This window comes from Podarcis melisellensis, assembly GCF_964234715.1.
Source record: "Podarcis melisellensis genome assembly, chromosome: Z".
Taxonomy (NCBI): domain Eukaryota; kingdom Metazoa; phylum Chordata; class Lepidosauria; order Squamata; family Lacertidae; genus Podarcis; species Podarcis melisellensis.
Genome location: NC_138547.1, coordinates 2857086 through 2875227, shown reverse-complemented (window position 1 = coordinate 2875227; position 18142 = coordinate 2857086). Strand labels below are relative to the sequence as shown.

Below are 18142 nucleotides of genomic sequence, written 5' to 3'. Positions count from 1 at the left end.
TTGTTTAACAACTGGTACCTATTTTACTTTTTCCTCTCCCCTCCCCTGCCCCTTTCCCCTTGCAGGGCATGTTTCTTAAGCCTTCAGGGAAGAGGCTGCTTTGTTTTAATTCAGTGACTCTCAAAGGGCATGTCATGTGCCACACTGTGTGGCAGGAGAGGATGGTAAGTGTGGCAGGAAGATTCAAGGACAATCCGTATTACTGGGAATTTTCTTATGTAGCTGCATTGATTTATAATTTCTGAATGTCCCATTAAAGGTAAAGGTACCCCTGCCCATATGGGCCAGTCTTGCCAGACTCTAGGGTTGTGCGCCCATCTCACTTAAGAGGCCAGGGGCCAGCGCTGTCCGAAAACACTTCCGGGTCACGTGGCCAGCGTGACATCACTGCTCTGGCGAGCCAGCGCAGCACACGGAAACGCCGTTTACCTTCCCGCCAGTAAGCGGTCCCTATTTATCTACTTGCACCCGGGGGTGCTTTCAAACTGGTAGGTTGGCGGGCACTGGGACCGAGCAACGGGAGCGCACCCCGCCATGGGGATTCGAACCACCGACCTTTCGATCGGCAAGCCCTAGGCGCTGAGGCTTTTACCCACAGCGCCACCCACGTCCCTTGAATGTCCCATTACCATATTATAAATTAGTCGTGTTCTAGGAGTTCTGCTAGGAGTTGTTTCTTACCAATGGATTTCTTACCAATGCAGTCATACCTTGGGTTGAAGTAGCTTCAGGATAAGTATTTCCGGGTTGCGCGCTGCGGCGACCCGGAAGTAACGGAGCGCGTTACTTCCGGGTTTTGCCGCTCGCACATGCGCAGATAGTCAAAATGATGTCACGCGCATGCACGGAAGCGGGAAAATGCAACCCGCGCATGCACAGACACGGGGTGCGTTAACTTCTGGATGCAAACGGGGCTCCGGAACGGATCCTGTTCACATCCAGAGGTACCACTGTAAAAAACAGTGTGGCAAGCACTGAATTCTGAAACTATCGCCCAGAGAGAGTGAGAGCCACTGTTTTAACTGATAGCATGAAAGCCATCCTGGGAGCCTTTTCAGCTGAAGAACAGAGTAGAAATGCTCAAAACAAAATAAAACAACAGCACTTGTGGTTGCAGGCTGCTCTCTGCATGGCAGTGTCAACCATGTCTATAGGACTTGGGGGAATGGGTTTGACAAAGTGCTTTAGATACATCATGTCAGACTGACACTTCCTGTGAAAAGTCAGGCTGGACAGCTCTGTCTATGTCCAATCCTCATCAAATTTACATGTAAATTCATGTAAAATTCATTCCATCTCATTTCTGCATTATAATCTGAAGAGTTTTTATAAAAAAAAGTTTTATTTAAATATGTATTTCATCTCAATTTACACATTTCTAAGATTTGATTCAATTTAAATGTATTTTGTTTTATTTTTGAGCTGAAAACTGCACTGCAAAATTCAGAGAAATGTGAAATTGAAAGGGATTGGTACCTCGGGTTAAGTACTTAATTCGTTTCGGAGGTCCATTCTTAACCTGAAACTGTTCTTAACCTGAAGCACCACTTTAGCTAATGGGGCCTCCCGCTGCCGCTGTGCCACCGCCGCACAATTTCTGTTCTCATCCTGAAGCAAAGTTCTTAACCTGAGGTAATATTTCTGGGTTAGCGGAGTCTGTAACCTGAAGCGGATGTAACCTGAAGCGGATGTAACCCGAGGTACCACTGTATTAATGATCCATGCCTTGGTGCACGTTAAGCCAGTTTGTTTAAGAACTGCCGATCAACCTGGCTGGTGGGGGAGGGGTTTGGACAAGATAGCTGGATCCACAGTTAAAGTCCCTCATAATTTTCACTTGTTGAAAGAGCTTGAAGAAGGTCAGAAAGGACTAGGACCCTCGTACCTAAGGGACCACCTCTCCTGGTATGCCCCACAGAGGACCTTACGGTCTGCAAATAACAACATCTTGGAGGTCCTGGGCCTCAAGGAGATTTGACTGGCCTCGACCAGGGCCAGGGCCTTTTTGGCTGTGGCCCCAACTTGGTGGAACGCTCTGCCTCATGAGACCAGGGTCCTGCGGGATCTGACATCTTTCTGCAGGGCCTGCAAGACAGAGCTGTTCTGCCAGGCCTTTGGTCGGGGTTCAGTCTGACTTTGCTTTCCCCCATAAGAACTTGTATGAAAGTGGCCCCACAACTTTTCTCACACTCATATGAGATCAGTATAGAGAGTTAGGCATGGTGGGCATTTAAGGTCCCCATCCCAAATTTGCAGGTTGCCATCTGATTGGATTTTATTCTGATCCTGATCTGATTTTAGGATGTATTTTAATTGATTGCCTGATTTTACGTTAGTGTATTATACATTTGATGTTAGCCACTCTGAGTCCGGTTTTGGCCGGGGAGGGTGGGGTATAAATAAATGTATTATTATTATTATTATTATTATTATTATTATTATTATTATTATTATTATATAGCACAGTAAGCTGGGGCCTCGAAGATGACGAAGACATGACACTCACAAGGTGGACAGACCTTTTTATTGGTCCACCAAGGACAAATTATGAAAACAGAATACACAGCTTGAAAGCAGAGTGTGGACCTAAATATCCAGAAGCACCCTCCAACAGTTAAGATTCATAACTAAAATTAATATGAATGGAATAAATAATTCCAATGGTGCACGAAGCCTACCAGAGTTAGCAAAATTGCAAAATTCTTGTAGCATTAAAGTTGTGCTTCCAGAGCTAAGGTATCTAATGATGTCCAAAAAAATATATGAATCTTCTACAACCTCCAGAAGAACAAATTTATAACAATTACCGTATTTTTTGCTCTATAAGACTCACTTTTTCCCTCCCAAAAAGTATGGGGAAATGTGTGTGCGTCTTATGAAGTGAATGCAGGCTGCGCAGCTATCCCAGAAGCCAGAACAGCAAGAGGGATTTTTTTTCTTGTTTTCCTCCTCCAAAAACTAGGTGCGTCTTGTGGTCTGGTGGTCTTATAGAGCAAAAAATACGGTAATTTTAGCTGAATCCCAAACTTGTCTTAAACAACTTCTACATATGTTTAATGTCTTGATTCGCAATGCAAACCACCAATGCATCAAGACTTTCTGCTCTGGATACTTGAAAGAATGAATATATGTAATATGCAAGACCCATATGTTTTCAGGCACAATCAGAATAGAGAAAAGGCAGCACAATTATTTTTCCTCTTTACCAAGGCACTATAATTTTAAGCATAGACCTGAAGTAGCCCAGAATTGGAGCTCTGGTGTTTTCTGATGAAAGCAGCCCTGTTTAGGGAAGTTTTAAGGACTGATGATTTTTTGTTATGTTTTTAGATATGTTGTAAGCCACCCAGAGTGGCTGGGAAAACCCAGCCAGATGGGCGGGGTATAAATAATAAAATTATTGTTATTATTGTTATTAGACAAAAGCATGGCAAGGTCAGGAATAATATTTCAGAATAATATTTCAGAAAAGTTTTTCTAAAAAAGTAAAAGTAAAAATGGCATGCTTTATACATCTTGCTTTAGTCAAAGAGCTGCAGATAAAATTGTTAAAAGCTGACCAAGCCTAATTCTTCTCCATCTATAATGAGAAACAAGATGTTGGGTGTCTTTGATCCTAAACCATGGGCAGGCAAACTAAGGCCCGGGGGCTGGATCTGGTCCAATTGCCTTCTCAATCCGGCCCATGGATGGTCTGGGAATCAGTGTGTTTTTACATGAATAGAATGTGTCCTTTTATTTAAAATGTATTTCTGGGTTATTTGTGGGGCCTGCCTGGTGTTTTTACATGAGTAGAATGTGTGCTTTTATTTAAAATGCATCTCTGGGCTGTTTGTGGGGTATAGGAATTCGTTCATTTTTTCCCTTCAAAATATAGTCCGGCCCCTCAACAAGGTCTGAGGGACAGTGGACCAGCCCCTGCCCAAAAGTTTGCTGACCCCTGTCCTAAACACTTGCTTCTTGTAAGAACAGTACATTCTAACTGATTTCCAGGATGCCAGGATCCCTTTTCCTACTTACCTGTCCAGGTAAGCAAAAATTGCCAATGATAATATTGCCAAGAAGGAAATCGATAGCAGAGCTGTCTTCCCTCTGGAGAGTGTCATCCTTATCAGAAAGAAAAAGAGGAGATGTTTGCGAATATCTTCGCTGAGCAGAGTTCAGGGAGAGCCTGGAAATGTTTGTGGCCTGAAATGTGACCCACCCTCATGCCACCCCACCCCCGAGTTGGATATCATTGCCAGACAGAAACCCTGGAAGGGTCACAGCACTCACACGGAGGCTATTCTGTGAGTAGGGATAGAAAGTTCTGCCAATTTCAGTTATCTAGTTTTTTCCCATTTTTCCAGTCTTAAATTCAGTTCTCCACATTTCTGCAGCAACATATATGTATTTTAATACAAGCTCTACCTTAGCACATGCATTTTTGTGAACATTTTCTGGTTGGAGAACTGCGCCACAAAATTTGCATGAGTACAGATTTGAGATGCTCTGTTTCAGGTTTAGTCATGCTTCAGGAAGTGTGAATATGGTAGCTTCAGCTTCAAATGCAAACCCATCTCAGGCAGAGTTTCCCAGGAAGAGAAAGGTGTGACTGTCAAGGTGACCTAAGCCTTTAAGCACCCTCCCCTCTGACTCACAGTGCAGACCTCTGCATGCTTGCAGAATAAATCCCCACTGATTTCAAACTGCAGTTTATTCCCTAGGAGCATGCAAAATGTTGTGCAGTCTTTTAAAAAAAGTTTGTCACTGGGCAAACCATTTTTTTGTAGAACTATATCCAGCTCTGCATTCTACAAAATGAAGGAAATAGAAATTTCAGGGAAAACAGTTACTGAAAGATTGGAAAAATAATTAAAATGGGCCAAAAATTGATTTAAACACGCCAGCAGTCTACATATCTGGGTAGACTTGTCTAAACAAAAAGCACTTTTGAGCAGGCACTGAAAAGGAGTACAGTGAAGACAACTGCCTGATGTCATTCTGAAGGGAGTTCCAAAGGGTATGTCCTGCCATGCTAAAAGATCAGATCCTTACAAACGCAGAATGGTATTCTGTAGCCACTGTTAACAGTGTCAGCTACATAGATCAAGGCAGTCAAGTGGGAGTATATAGGGTAAGACCATCTTGCACGTAAACTGGTCCCAAAGGTTTTTAAGGGCTTCATTGAATCTGGCCCAGTAGCAAATCAGCAGCAAATGCAGATCTAAACATGAGGATTTGGGGCAGGCACTTACTTTGGTTTTGTTGTGTGGATTTTATCACCTGAGAGGTCAGCATCAATCTTGTGGTCTTTAGGTGCAAGTAGCAATGCTTAGCTTCTGGTTCTAAAAAGAAGGAATAAAACAGAGTTGTTACAAAACCTCTTCTAGGTTCTCACTTCAAGGGAAGCCCCATGGACCAAAGGTCCGGCCCGTACAGATGTTGTTGGGTCCAGCTCCCCATAGTGCCAGCCTGCTGCCTAAGTCCCCTCCTTGCCAGGGTTTACATACATACATAAAATTTATTACGGTCAGAGACCAGCTTGAGAAACACAAATGGGACTACAATCCCAATAGCAAAACAAACATTTAAAACAATATAGAACAACGGATTTTAAGTTTAAAAGTGTGATAGACATAAGGTAAAAGGTAAAGGTACCCCTGCCCATATGGGCCAGTCTTGACAGACTCTAGGGTTGTGCGCTCATCTCACTCTAGAGGCCGGGGGCCAGCGCTGTCCGCAGACACTTCCGGGTCATGTGGCCAGCATGACAAAGTTGCTCTGGCGAACCGGCATCAGAGCAGCACACGGAAACGCCGTTTACCTTCCCGCTATAAGCGCTACCTATTTATTTACTTGCACTTAAGGGTGCTTTCGAACTGCTAGGTGGGCAGGAGCTGGGACCGAATGAGGGGAGCTCACCCCGCCGTGGGGATTCGAACCGCCGACCATGCGATCGGCAAGTCCTAGGCGCTGAGGTTTTACCCACAGCGCCACCTGCGTCCCACATGATAGACATATAATCACATAAAAACTTTAAGATAGACTACCTTAGAAAAATGACCCAGAGTCGCCCGTGGATCTGAGTTTGGGAATTTTCTTAACAAACAAGATTGAATTGGGGGATAGTCTGCGCCTACAGATCTGTGCGCAGAATCTGGCAACAATTCGGGTCGTTTTGTGGTCTTTGCCTAACAGGAGGAGATCGAATTTTTGCTTTACTGGGAGGTCAGCAATCCTCACCAGCAGGGGGTCAATGGTTTCTCTACGTGCCTCAAAAGGGACATCTAAAAAAATGTGTTCAGGGCTTCCTATGTTCTCCAATGGACAGGCACAAATTCTCTGGTCATATGGGACTTTTTAAAAGGATCCTTCCAAGACAGGTGAGGACAGAGCTGAGCTTCTGGCAAGTGTAAAAGCCCTTCTTGCATTTTTGAATACAAGAAAAAAGAGATATGCTGCTGGTGCAGCTATATCTCTCTCTCAACTTCTACAATTTTGTAGTTGGGGCACCTTAAGCAGTCCTGTTGTCTCTTGGTGTCTATAATTCTTTGCCTAACCATTGCTTTTGCTTGGCCCAAGCCCAAACCTAGAAGGTCTTGAGGGGCAAAATCCAGTTTCTGAAGAGTGTTCAGGACTGCTGTCTGCCAGCCTGACTGGAACTGGTCGCCAGGGTTCTTTCCAAGCAATCAGAGACTGTGTCTGCACTACAAGCAGCATCAACGGGGGTTCAAATCCCCACAGGTATGGGGTTGTACCAGGTGTATAGGGGCACTTCAACCTTCCCCCCACCCTGCTGTAGTCCAGAGTACAACTCCCCCCCCCCCAAAGCAGGAACATTCTACTAACTGAGACACCAGTTCCCTCTAACTCCTCCACCCACCTCACTGAATGGTCTCTACTGTATTTTTCGCTCTATAGGATGCACTTTCCCCCCTCCAAAAATGAAGGGGAAATGTGTGTGCATCCTATGGAGTGAATGCAGGCTCCTTGGCTTCAGCGATAGCAACGCGAAGCCCCCCCGTGCTCTGGAGGCTTCGCGTTGCTTTCGCTGAAACCTCTGGAGTGCAGGGAACTCCCGCTGCGCTCCGGGGGCTTCAGGCAGCTATCCACAAGCCTTCGGAGCACAGCAGGAGTTCCCGCTGTGTTCCAAAGGCTTGTGGATTGCCGCCTGAAGCCTGGAGAGCGAGAGGGTTCGGTGCACACTGATCCCTCTTGCTCTCCAGGCTTCGCTTCGCTGGAGAGGCGCTGCACAGTTTTCCCTCTCTGCGCAGCACCCCTTCAGCGAAGCGGGAGGAGAAATGGAAGGGGCTCCGTTTCTCCTGCCGCTTCGCTGAAGGGGCGCTGAGCAGAGAGGGGGAGAATTTTTCCCCTCTGTTCTCTCCCTCCTATGGTCCAGTGTGTCCTATAGAGCGAAAAATACGGTATTTATCCCAACTGGTCGCTATAAGAACTCTGTAACCTTAAGAAACTGGAGCCTGAGTTTGCTTTCCTTCCCTCCTCTTTCATGCTGCTTCTTTTAGAATGCAAATCTAAGGACAAAGACCAATCAAACACACATATTCCACAATTTTTCTGTCCCCTCCCACCCTATTCAGGGCGCCAAAAGAATTGTCTGAGATCAGTACACTATATGTGGATTGGAAAAGTGTGTTACCTTCTGTGCATGGGTCGGAGAGCCCCCAAAATAAATCAGTTATCACAGTGTGAAATATCACTTAGAGGACCTGAGAGACCAGGGTTCAAATCCCCACTTGGCCATGACACTCACTGCATGTGACCTTGGGGGGCCGGCACTGCCTCTCAGCCTAACCTACTTCACAGGGTTGTTGTGTGGATTAGAATATCAGTGATAAAAATGAATGTACTGCCAAGAATGTTATTTTTATTTCAATCAGCCCCGGTAATAGGCAGTGCCGGATGCTTTGAGCAATGGCAAAAAGACATATCTAGGTTTATCTGGCAGGGGAAGAAACCAAGGATAAAATATAAATTATTAACAGATGCAAAAGAGAGAGTTGGTTTTGCCTTGCAGGATTTGAAACTTTATTATGAAGCATCCTGTATCTGCTGGATCCGGGACTGGATTATGCTGGAAAGTGCAGACATTCTAGATTTAGAAGGTTATGATAATAGATTTGGATGGCATGCATTCCTATGGTATGAAAAAACAAAGGTCTATAAAGCATTTCAGAACCATATAATAAGAAAATCAATCTTTAGGGTATGGGGAAAGTATAAAAATTTATTTGAGCAAAAAACACCCTTGTGGCTTTCCCCTTTGGAAGGAATATCTTTGAGAAAAGTGAATATAAGTAGTAATTGGCCGACTTATAGAGAGCTGCTAACCAAACTGGAAAATCAGTTAAAATTAAAAGATTTTGAAGAGATAAAGGAACTAGTAACAGATTGGTCACAGTATTTTCAGTTGAATGATATCTTCAAGATAGATAAAAAGAGAGGTTTTAGTTATGAGATATCAAGATTCCAAAAATAACTCCTAGAAAATAATATCAAAACTCTGTCCAAAAAAATATATCTTGCTCCTAGAATGGTGTACAAAGGATGAACAGGTTAAATCGACTATGATAAACTGGACAAAGGACTTAGGACATAACATACAAATGGCAGATTGGGAGAGGCTAAGGAGAACAGAACTGAAATTCACAGTGTGTTGTACGCTGAAAGAAAATTCTATTAAAATGATCTGACTCCTACTAAGTTATACAAAATGTATAGAACAAGCTGCAAAATTTTTGGAAGTGTAAAAAAAAGGAGGGTACCTTTTATCATATGTGGTGGTCATGTAAGATAACAAAGTCTTTTGGGGAATTGATATACAATTAGGCCTTTACATGCCTAAATATCCTTTCCTCAGCAGTTCTGGAGGAAAGACATAAATCCCTTGCCATGAATGCAGGTGCCCCTGGCACTCTGGAGAGGTCAAATTGGCAGTGCATGTCCTCTTGCCAAGATCTATTCAAAATCTTTATCAAACCCCTCTTATTAAATCTGCCAGGACAATCAGACTGCTAGAGTAGAACAGTCTGTAGAGCATGAGACTCTTAGATCAGACCTTCGTGGTCCCTTCCATCTCTACAATTCTAAGATTTTACTCATTTCAGATCAAAATGCATCTATTGCTTTCAGAGTGGCCAAATTCTGTGCTGTAGCAAGCAAAACTCCCCAGGAACTGACCTCTCTGACCTTTAATCATTTCCCCCTTCGGTGTTTGTGACATGACCGTAACTTTTATCATGTTGCTGTTTATCTTAGTTTATTTTATGCTACTTTTATTTATTTTATTTTACCACATTGTAAACATTTGTGCCTCATTTTCCCACTCTTTAGCTTTTGACCATAAATCCAATAAATATTTAATTTGATTTGCATGTTCACTTGTTTATATCCAGTGAAAGTTGCCAACAGATGAGAGGGGAGAAATCCTTAGCTTGCTTTTTTGCCTTTAACAGCAGCTTGATCTGTAGAAATTATGCAAATGAAGTTCTTCACAACACTGACGTCTTCCATATGTATGAAGGGCAACTTACTTTTAGAGAGCAGAATGGTGGTTGGCTGAAAAGCTGACAACCCAGCATTAAATTTCACTATTTTTTGCTTTTGTAGAAATTTGGATAATGCCACCAAATATGAAAAGAAAACCAAAGCAAGCACAGCATTTCTGTATCCAAATCGCCAATTATCTGAGACATCAAGGACCTACACCTTTGATTTCCACCCTCTAATGTAGTGTTTCCTAAATGGTGGACCCAAGAGGTCCACGTAACCCACACAGGGGGTCCATGGTACATCAACAGTCCAGGACATCCCATTTTAGGGGGCCATGAGAGCATGGTGCCCCCAACATGAGCAAGATCACAGTGCTCCAAAATACAAGTTTTGGAGCACTGTGCTCTTGGACAGGTCCTATAGGACATGAGGGAGTGCAACCTGGAAGATGCACAGCCCAGCTTTGCACTGGGACAGACCGGAGGCGCAATTCACATAACAAAAACCACCAAAGAGATATTGACATTTTCAAAATTAGGGTCCATGGCTTGGCTTTTGAAAAACATGAGGTCCATGACACTTAGCTAATTGGGAACCATTGCTTTAATGGCTCTCACATCATGCCCTTGTTTGCAAACTGCTTTGAGTCTTATAAGAAAATCCGCATGCATATAGACAGCAATGGCCATAACGCCGTGAAAACAACCCCCTAAATGTCAGCCCAGTGAGAATTTCCAGACCAGGTAATATCAACTTCCACACAATGCTAAGCCAATTGTCACTATTAAAAACCAAAGCTTGTTCGAATTTTGGCAATGAGAGAAGAGCAACCCCAGTCAAAGTGGAACTGACTGGCTTTGCCAATTTAACCTCTTCCAAGCACCCGAGGGAAAAGAAACCCAAAGTACCTTCTAATAGAATCAACTAAGATGCCACAAAATAGTGCGATATTTATTTATTTATTTATTTATTTATTTATTTATTTATTTATTTATTTATTTTAGTCCTTCTTTTAATTTTTCATGCTGGACTTGAAAGCCACATGCTGGGGAGAATTAAATTTGATTAGGAATACAGGAACATATCAGGCTGCCTTTATGCTGACTCAGAACATTGGTTTACCTTGCTCAGTACTGTCTACACTGATTTGCAGTATCGGCACTCCCAGGGTTTCAGTCAGAAGTCTCCCAGTCCTAGCTGGAGCTGCCAGTGATATAAATTGGAACCTTCCACATGCACGGCAGATGTTCCAGCACTGAGCTATGACCCTTCCCTTAGGATTCTGCCAGGTGCAAAGAGAGCAGGTGTTGTGCTATGGTTAGCATGTTGGACTAGGACCTTGGGCCAGTCACACAATCACAGGATCATAGAAATGTGGAGTTGGAAGAGATCCAGATGTACACATCCCTACACCATGTTAATTTCTCTCCATTTCTCATTTTCCCCCCAATTTTATTTTTTTTTTTTTTATAAAAATTTTTATTAAGATTTTTTACAGATACATATTTAACAAATAAAATAGGTTTCATAACATCTTTTCATTCTATTGCGGACTCCCTCACGTCTCCCGCTTCCACTCTCATCATTAAAAACGAATTTTCCAAGCAAATTATCATCTTGTTTATACTCTTAAGTGCAATATTTAGGTTGGACTCAAATAAAAAATTATAATTTAATGGTAGACAGTTATTTCTGCTCTGGCTTCCTTGTTAGGATTCAACCAAATTACAGTACTTTTGTAAATAAATCTTAAATTTCTTCCAGTCTTCTTCAACCCTCTCCTCTCCCAGGTCGCGAATTCTGCCAGTCATCTCAGCCAGTTGCATATAGTCCATCAGCTGCATCTGCCATTCTTCCAGTGTTGGTAGATCTTGGGTTTTCCAGCTCTTAGCAATAAGTATCCTTGCCGCCGTTGTAGCGTACATAAAAAATGTTCTATCCTTCTTTAACACGTTCTGGCCGACCATGCCCAGAAGGAAGGCCTCTGGTTTCTTGGTGAAGGTATACTTAAATACCTTTTTTAACTCATTATATATCATTTCCCAAAAGGCCTTCACTTTAGGGCAGGTCCACCAGAGGTGAAAGAATGTTCCTTCATTTTCCTTACATTTCCAACATTTGTTATCAGACGAATGGTATATTTTAGCCAATTTCACTGGGGTCATGTACCATCTATATATCATTTTCATTACATTTTCCTTCAGAGCATTACATGCTGTGAAGTTCAGCCCGATAGTCCATAACCTTTCCCAGTCCTCAAACATAATGTTGTGCCCAATATCCTGGGCCCACTTTATCATAGCCGATTTAACCAATTCGTCTTGTGTGTTCCATTTCAGCAGCAAGTTATACATTTTTGAAAGTACCTTAGTCTTAGGTTCTAGCAGTTCTGTCTCCAGTTTCGATTTCTCCACCTGGAATCCTAACTTTTTATCAATCTTAAACACTTCTTTAATCTGAGCATAGTGTAACCAGTCTCGCACTTTATCTTTCATTTTCTCTAAACTCTGCAGTTTCCAATTGTCTCCATCCCTTTCTAGTATTTCCCAATATTTTGGCCAATTGGCCTCCATATTGGGTCTTTTTCGGGCCTTGGCCTCCAAAGGTGACAGCCACCTCGGTGTTTTGTTTTCTAATAAGTCTTTGTATCTTGTCCAGACATTAAATATTGCTTTTCTGACAATATGGTTCTTAAAGACCTTGTTGATCTTAACCTTGTCATACCATAAATATGCATGCCATCCAAATGCATTGTTAAAACCTTCCAAATCCAGCACATCCGTGTCCTCCAGAAGTAGCCAGTCTTTTAGCCAACAGAAAGCTGCGGCTTCATAGTACAACTTTAAGTCTGGCAGGGCAAAGCCCCCTCTTTCTTTTGCGTCCGTTAATATCTTAAACTTAATTCTGGGCTTTTTGCCCTGCCAGACAAATTTGGAGATATCTTTCTGCCACTTCCGGAAGCACTCCGTTTTATCTACAATCTGCAATGTCTGAAACAAAAATAACATTTTTGGCAATACATTCATCTTAATAGCAGCTATTCGACCTAACAATGAAAGTTTCAATTTTGACCAGCTATCCAAGTCTCTCTTAATTTCAGACCAACATTTTTCATAATTATCTTTAAACAGACTCAAATTCTTTGCTGTTATGTTTACCCCTAGGTATTTAACTTTCTTAACCACAGTTAACTCTGTCTCTCTCTGAAACCGTTCCGACTCAATATCTGTCAAGTTTTTTCCCAACACCTTGGTTTTTTGCTTATTTAGTTTAAATCCCGCCACCCGACCAAAATCCTGGATTAGTTGTAGTACTCTTTTCGTACTAGATTCTGGCTCCTGTAATGTCAGAACTAAGTCATCTGCAAACGCTTTAAGTTTGTATTGTTTCGCTCCGACCTGTATCCCTTCCACCAACCTGTCCCCTCTAATCGTGTTCAAGAGCACCTCCAGGACCGAGATAAATAGTAACGGGGAAATCGGACAGCCTTGTCGTGTTCCTTTTTCAATTTTAAACTCTTCTGTAACCACATTGTTAACTATCAGTTTAGCCTTTTGTTCTGAATATATTGCATCAATCCCATTCTCAAACCCCCGGCCCACTCCCATTTCTTTTAGATTCCCTTTCATAAACTTCCAGGATATGTTATCAAAGGCCTTCTCCGCATCTATAAAAATTAAAACAGCTTTAGTATTTATGTCTGTTTGTAAAAGCTCCAATATATCTATAATGTTCCTTGTATTGGCAGACATATGTCTACCTGGGAGAAAGCCTGCCTGGTCTTTATGGATTACTTTGTTTAAAACCCTCTTGAATCTACTTGCCAAAACGTCTGCGAATATTTTGTAATCCACATTTAAAAGGGAGATGGGACGGTAGTTCTTAAGCTGTGTCTTTTCAGTTTCCGATTTTGGTATCAATGTGATGAAAGCTTCTTTCCACGATTCTGGCGCCTTCTTCCCCTCTAAAATTTCATTGCTGACCTCCATCAGTGGTTGTATCAAATAGTCTTTCAATGTCTTATAGTACTTGGAGGTCAGCCCATCTGGTCCTGGTGATTTGCCCTGTTTCATATTTTGGATGGCCTGCTCAATCTCTTGTCGTGTTATTTTGCCATTCAGAATTGATCTATTTTCTTCTGACAACTTTGCCAGTCCATTTGTCTTTAGAAATTGTTTAATCGCTGCTTCATCTTGTGGCCCTTGAGTGTATAATTTTTTGAAATATCTCTGGAAACACTTTCTAATCTCTCCGGGGTTCTGGATACATCTTCCTTCAATCTCTAAGTTTGTCACTGTGTTTAACTTTTGTCTCCTCTTCAACTGCCAAGCTAGCAGTTTTCCACATTTATTAGCCGACTCAAAAGTTTTTTGTTTCATTAATTTGATTTTCCATTCTATTTCCTGATTTATCAGTTTACAATATTGTGCTTGGTAAAGTTTGATTTCTCTCAGAATCGGCTGGGACTTCGGATTAAGTCTTAACTTCTTCTCCAACTCCTTGATTTTTTCCAAAATTTTATCTTTCCTTTCGTTTTGTTTCCTTTTCTTTACTGTGTTCTGTTGTATCAGGAACCCCCTCATCACGGCCTTACTTGCGTCCCAGATAGTTCTTTTTTCCACTGTGGTGTTCATATTGATCTCAAAATAATCCTTTAGGGCTTTTTGGGCCTTCTTAGTGATCTCCTGATCTCTAAACAGGCCATCATTCATCTTCCATCTGAAGGAACCGGTTGGAATCAATGTCATGTCCATTCTCAGTGCGTTATGGTCGGAGCATGTCTTTGGGCAGATTTCCACCTTTCTGATCTTAGGTGCCAGACCTCTAGTTATCCATATCTGGTCGATTCTTGTCCAAGTCAGTTGGGCTTCAGAGAAAAATGTTCCTTCCCTTCCCAAGGGGTTTCTCACTCTCCAAATGTCAATCCAGTCCATATTGTCTGTCATTTCAAAGAAGGTCTTTGGTAGTCTCCCATCTTTAGAAATTTTTTGGCTCTGTGACTTATCCATATTGGTTGATACAACTCCATTCATATCTCCCATCATAATGATGTTGTTGTAGTCCAGATAGTCCAGCATGGTCTCATGCAACTTCTTATAGAATTCCGATTTTCCTTCATTTGGAGCATAAATTCCTAATATTAGTATTTTTTCCCCTTGATGTTGTATTTCTATCGCCAAAATTCTTCCATGCTCATCTTTAAACAGAAATTTAGGTGAAAGGCTCTCTTTTGCATAAATTACCACACCTCTCTTTTTAACTGTATCCGAAGATATAAATTCCTGACCAAGTCTTTTATTTATTAACACTTTTCTGTGGAGCCTGGTCACATGTGTTTCCTGTAAACAAATAATGTCCAAATGTTCCTTTTTTAAAATGTGAAAGATTTTTCTCCTTTTTCCTGGAATGTTACAGCCATTTATGTTCCAGCTCAAAAGTTGCAGAGACATCCTGAATATATCTGGTTATTCTTGCTGTGGGGGTACCTTATTGTCAGATTTTTGGGGGTCCGAGGGTGCAGGAACCCCCGGAGGTTCAGGCCCTGCATTTTCCCCCCAATTTTAAATTCAGTTCTCTATCAGTTTCTGGTTGTTTTGTTTTGTTTTGTCCTCATGAAAATTTCTCAGCATTTTGGCACACATTGCTCATAATATTTGTTTATCTATTTATTTCGGCAATTCAAAAGCAGTTTCCAACAAAACAAACTCTTGAGTGGTTTACAATATATGTTACAAACATATAGCATACATAAGATTGTAACATATGCCAGAAACTAAACTCTATGCCATTTAAAACATAGACAATTTTGCATGCACTTTGACTAACAGACACATTTTTGCAAGCAATTTTTTTCTAATATCATGCATTTTGACTAATTTGCATATTTTAATGCTCATTTCCTCCTTACTTATTAACACACTTACTTGGTCGCACCATAAAAGCTGGAGGAGAGTGAGTGTCAAAGGAGTACAATATTTCAGTTCATGTGTTCTTTCAGGAAGCGTGAATTTGGTAGGCTGAACTTTCAACGCAAAAGCTACTGAATTTAGTTACTTAGTATATATACCACCTTTCCCTCCAGGTAGCATATACAGTGGTGCCTCGCAAGACGAAATAAATCCGTTCCGCGAATCTCTTCGTATTGCGGTTTTTTCGTCTTGCGAAGCACGGCTATTAGCGGCTTAGCGGCTATTAGCGGCTTAGCGGCTATTAACGGCTTAGCGGCTTTAAGAAAAAGGAAAAAAACTCGCAAGAACTCGCAAGAAGTTTCGTCTTGCGAAGCAAGCCCATAGGGAAATTCGTCTAGCGAAGCGACGCAAAAACCGAAAAACCCTTTCGTCTTGCGCGTTTTCCGTTTTGCGAGGCATTCGTCTTGCGGGGCACCACTGCATGGTTCTCTTCCATCCCATTTTATCCTCACAACAACCCTGTGAGGTAAGCTAGGCTGAGGGACTGTGACTGGCTCCTGAGGCCAGACCCATAGGTTGAAGTGAGCTTCAAGACTGAGTGGGGGATTCAAATCCTGGTCTCCCATGCCCTATTCCAACACTCTAACCTAGAGTTTACCAAACTTTTCCTGTTGGTGACACACTTTTTTGACATGATTTATTATAAAATTTATTAGTATTTTCCACACAACAACCCGAAAAATATCAAAAAACAACAATACACAAAGCACAAAAACCAACATTCAAAAAAAATCCACATCTTACAATATAAACACTAAAAAGAAAAACAAACATTGACTTCCACCAATCCCACAGCACCTCCTTTACCTCTCATTGTGTCCTCCTGTTTTCCTGATCATCTCTATCCTAGCATCTAGATATAAATCCTTCTTTCTTATCCTTTCACTTCACAAGGTTATTCCAGACTCAGCCAGATTTCTGCCCTCGAACCTTGGCTTTTAAGGTATTCATTTAGACACTCCCGTTCCTTTTTCACTTCACTTTTTGGTTTTTGTCTTATTATATCTGTCAATTTGGCTAATTCTAAATATTCTGAAAGCTTACATAACCACTCTCCCCTAGTGGGTAACTGATTCCCTTTCCAGTACTTAGCCACCAGGATTCTTGCTGCAGACTTCACGTATAAGAAAAAATTAGCTTTGTTTTTTGACATGCATCATTTCGTGACACAGTGATCTACTTTTACTAGCAAATCAGAAGTTATACTTTCCCCTGGGGAACATCTGTGTGAAACACCTACACACTGCAGCTGAGCTGCACACTGGCTCTCATTTCTCCCCCATCTCTAGCAAGTTAAGATGCAAATTATTCCTCGCCTCCACCGCAACACTTCCCAACATTCAGGCAGGCCAATGGTAAGACTATTAATGTTATTGTTTCAGGGAATGCCTGGGCCCTTAGATCCCAGCTCAATCGCTGAGATCATCTGCAGGAGCATCGCTGGTCATCCCCCAAGTCTGTGAGGCTCATTTGACAAACATAAGTCCTGTGGAAAGCTCTGCCATTAGAGATTCAACAGGCACCTTCTGCATCAACTTTTTAAATGGCAGCTGAAAAACTTGAGAATTATCTAGTCTAACCCTCTGCAATGCAGGAATCTTTTACCTAATGTGGGGCTCGATACCACAGTGCTGAGATAAAGAGTTTCATATTCTACTGATTTTTTTTTAAAAAAATTATGAGTAAAGGTAAAGGGACCCCTGACCATTAGGTCCAATCGTGACTGGCTCTGGGTTTGTGGCGCTCACCTCGCTTTATTGGCCAAGGGAGCCGGCTTACAGCTTCCAGGTCATGTGACCAGCATGACTAAGCCGCTTCTGGCGAACCAGAGCAGCGCACGGAAATGCCGTTAACCTTCCCGCCGGAGTGGTACCTACTTATCTACTTGCACTTGGACGTGCTTTCGAACTGCTAGGTTGGCAGGAGCAGGGACCGAGGAACGGGAGCTCACCCCCACGCGGGGATTCGAACCACCGACCTTCTGATCGGCAAGTCCTAGGCTCTGTGGTTTAACCCACAGCGCCACCCGCGTCCCTAATTTTATGAGTAGTTGTATATTAATATTTTTTTATAAATAACTATCACTACCTCACCCTACTTCTGTACCACCCAATAACTGGAGTTCTCCAAGGTTACAATGACCTTGGGCCGGTTACAATATCTCAGACTAAGCTACCTTGCAGGGTTGCTGTGAGGGTAAACTGGAGAGGGGGAGAAGTGTGCATCCCCCCTAGAGATGAGATATAAATGTAATAATAAAAGACGGGGGGCAGGGGGATGACACACACATACACCATAATACAGAAGCAGAACCTCAAAGTTAACACGGAATAAAAACAACAGTGAGAGTCCCGACAAAAGAACCGTGGCAAGAAAAATTGATGGATTATGCGGAACTGGCGAAATTGACATACAAGCTGCGAGACAATGGGCAACTGTGACTTTAAAGAAGAATGGGAACTTTCTACAAAATACTTAAAAAAAACAAGACAAAAGGAATTGGACTCCTTGGCAGGTTTTGAGTAAACATACACAAATTTATTGATTGTTAACATAATCTGCAGATAATTTAAGGGTTTTTATAATTTTACAATATGCAGAGAATAACATGTGTTGAAAAATCAGAGAGAGGAGCTGAGGGAGGTCGGCGGGGGGGGGAAGGGTTTTTCATGGGGAGGGGG

At 42.1% G+C, this 18142-nt stretch overlaps 1 protein-coding gene and 1 pseudogene across 7 annotated transcripts in view; one reads left to right on the top strand and one right to left on the bottom strand.

Moving 5' to 3' along the window:
• GLT6D1 (glycosyltransferase 6 domain containing 1) overlaps nt 1-18142 on the bottom strand; it is a 60655-nt gene that overhangs the window by 28067 nt on the left and 14446 nt on the right. For 5 of the 6 annotated variants that reach the window (XR_014164471.1, XM_081896597.1, XM_081896596.1 and 2 more), the window contains exons 2-3: nt 5238-5327; nt 4021-4107 (exon numbers count right to left, since the gene is read on the bottom strand). Coding sequence is in view for 5 of the 6 variants with exons in the window: in XM_081896597.1 (XP_081752723.1) it covers nt 4021-4106 (86 nt within the window). In the remaining variant the exon portion in view is untranslated. The remainder of the gene's footprint in view (nt 1-4020; nt 4108-5237; nt 5328-18142) is intronic. The other variant, XM_081896599.1, reaches the window with a different exon arrangement.
• Nucleotides 1549-3986, top strand: LOC309362216 (ubiquitin-conjugating enzyme E2 variant 2 pseudogene; annotated as a pseudogene). Its single transcript, XR_014173387.1, has 3 exons — nt 1549-1881; nt 2462-2808; nt 3973-3986. The product of XR_014173387.1 is annotated as a ubiquitin-conjugating enzyme E2 variant 2 pseudogene (transcript).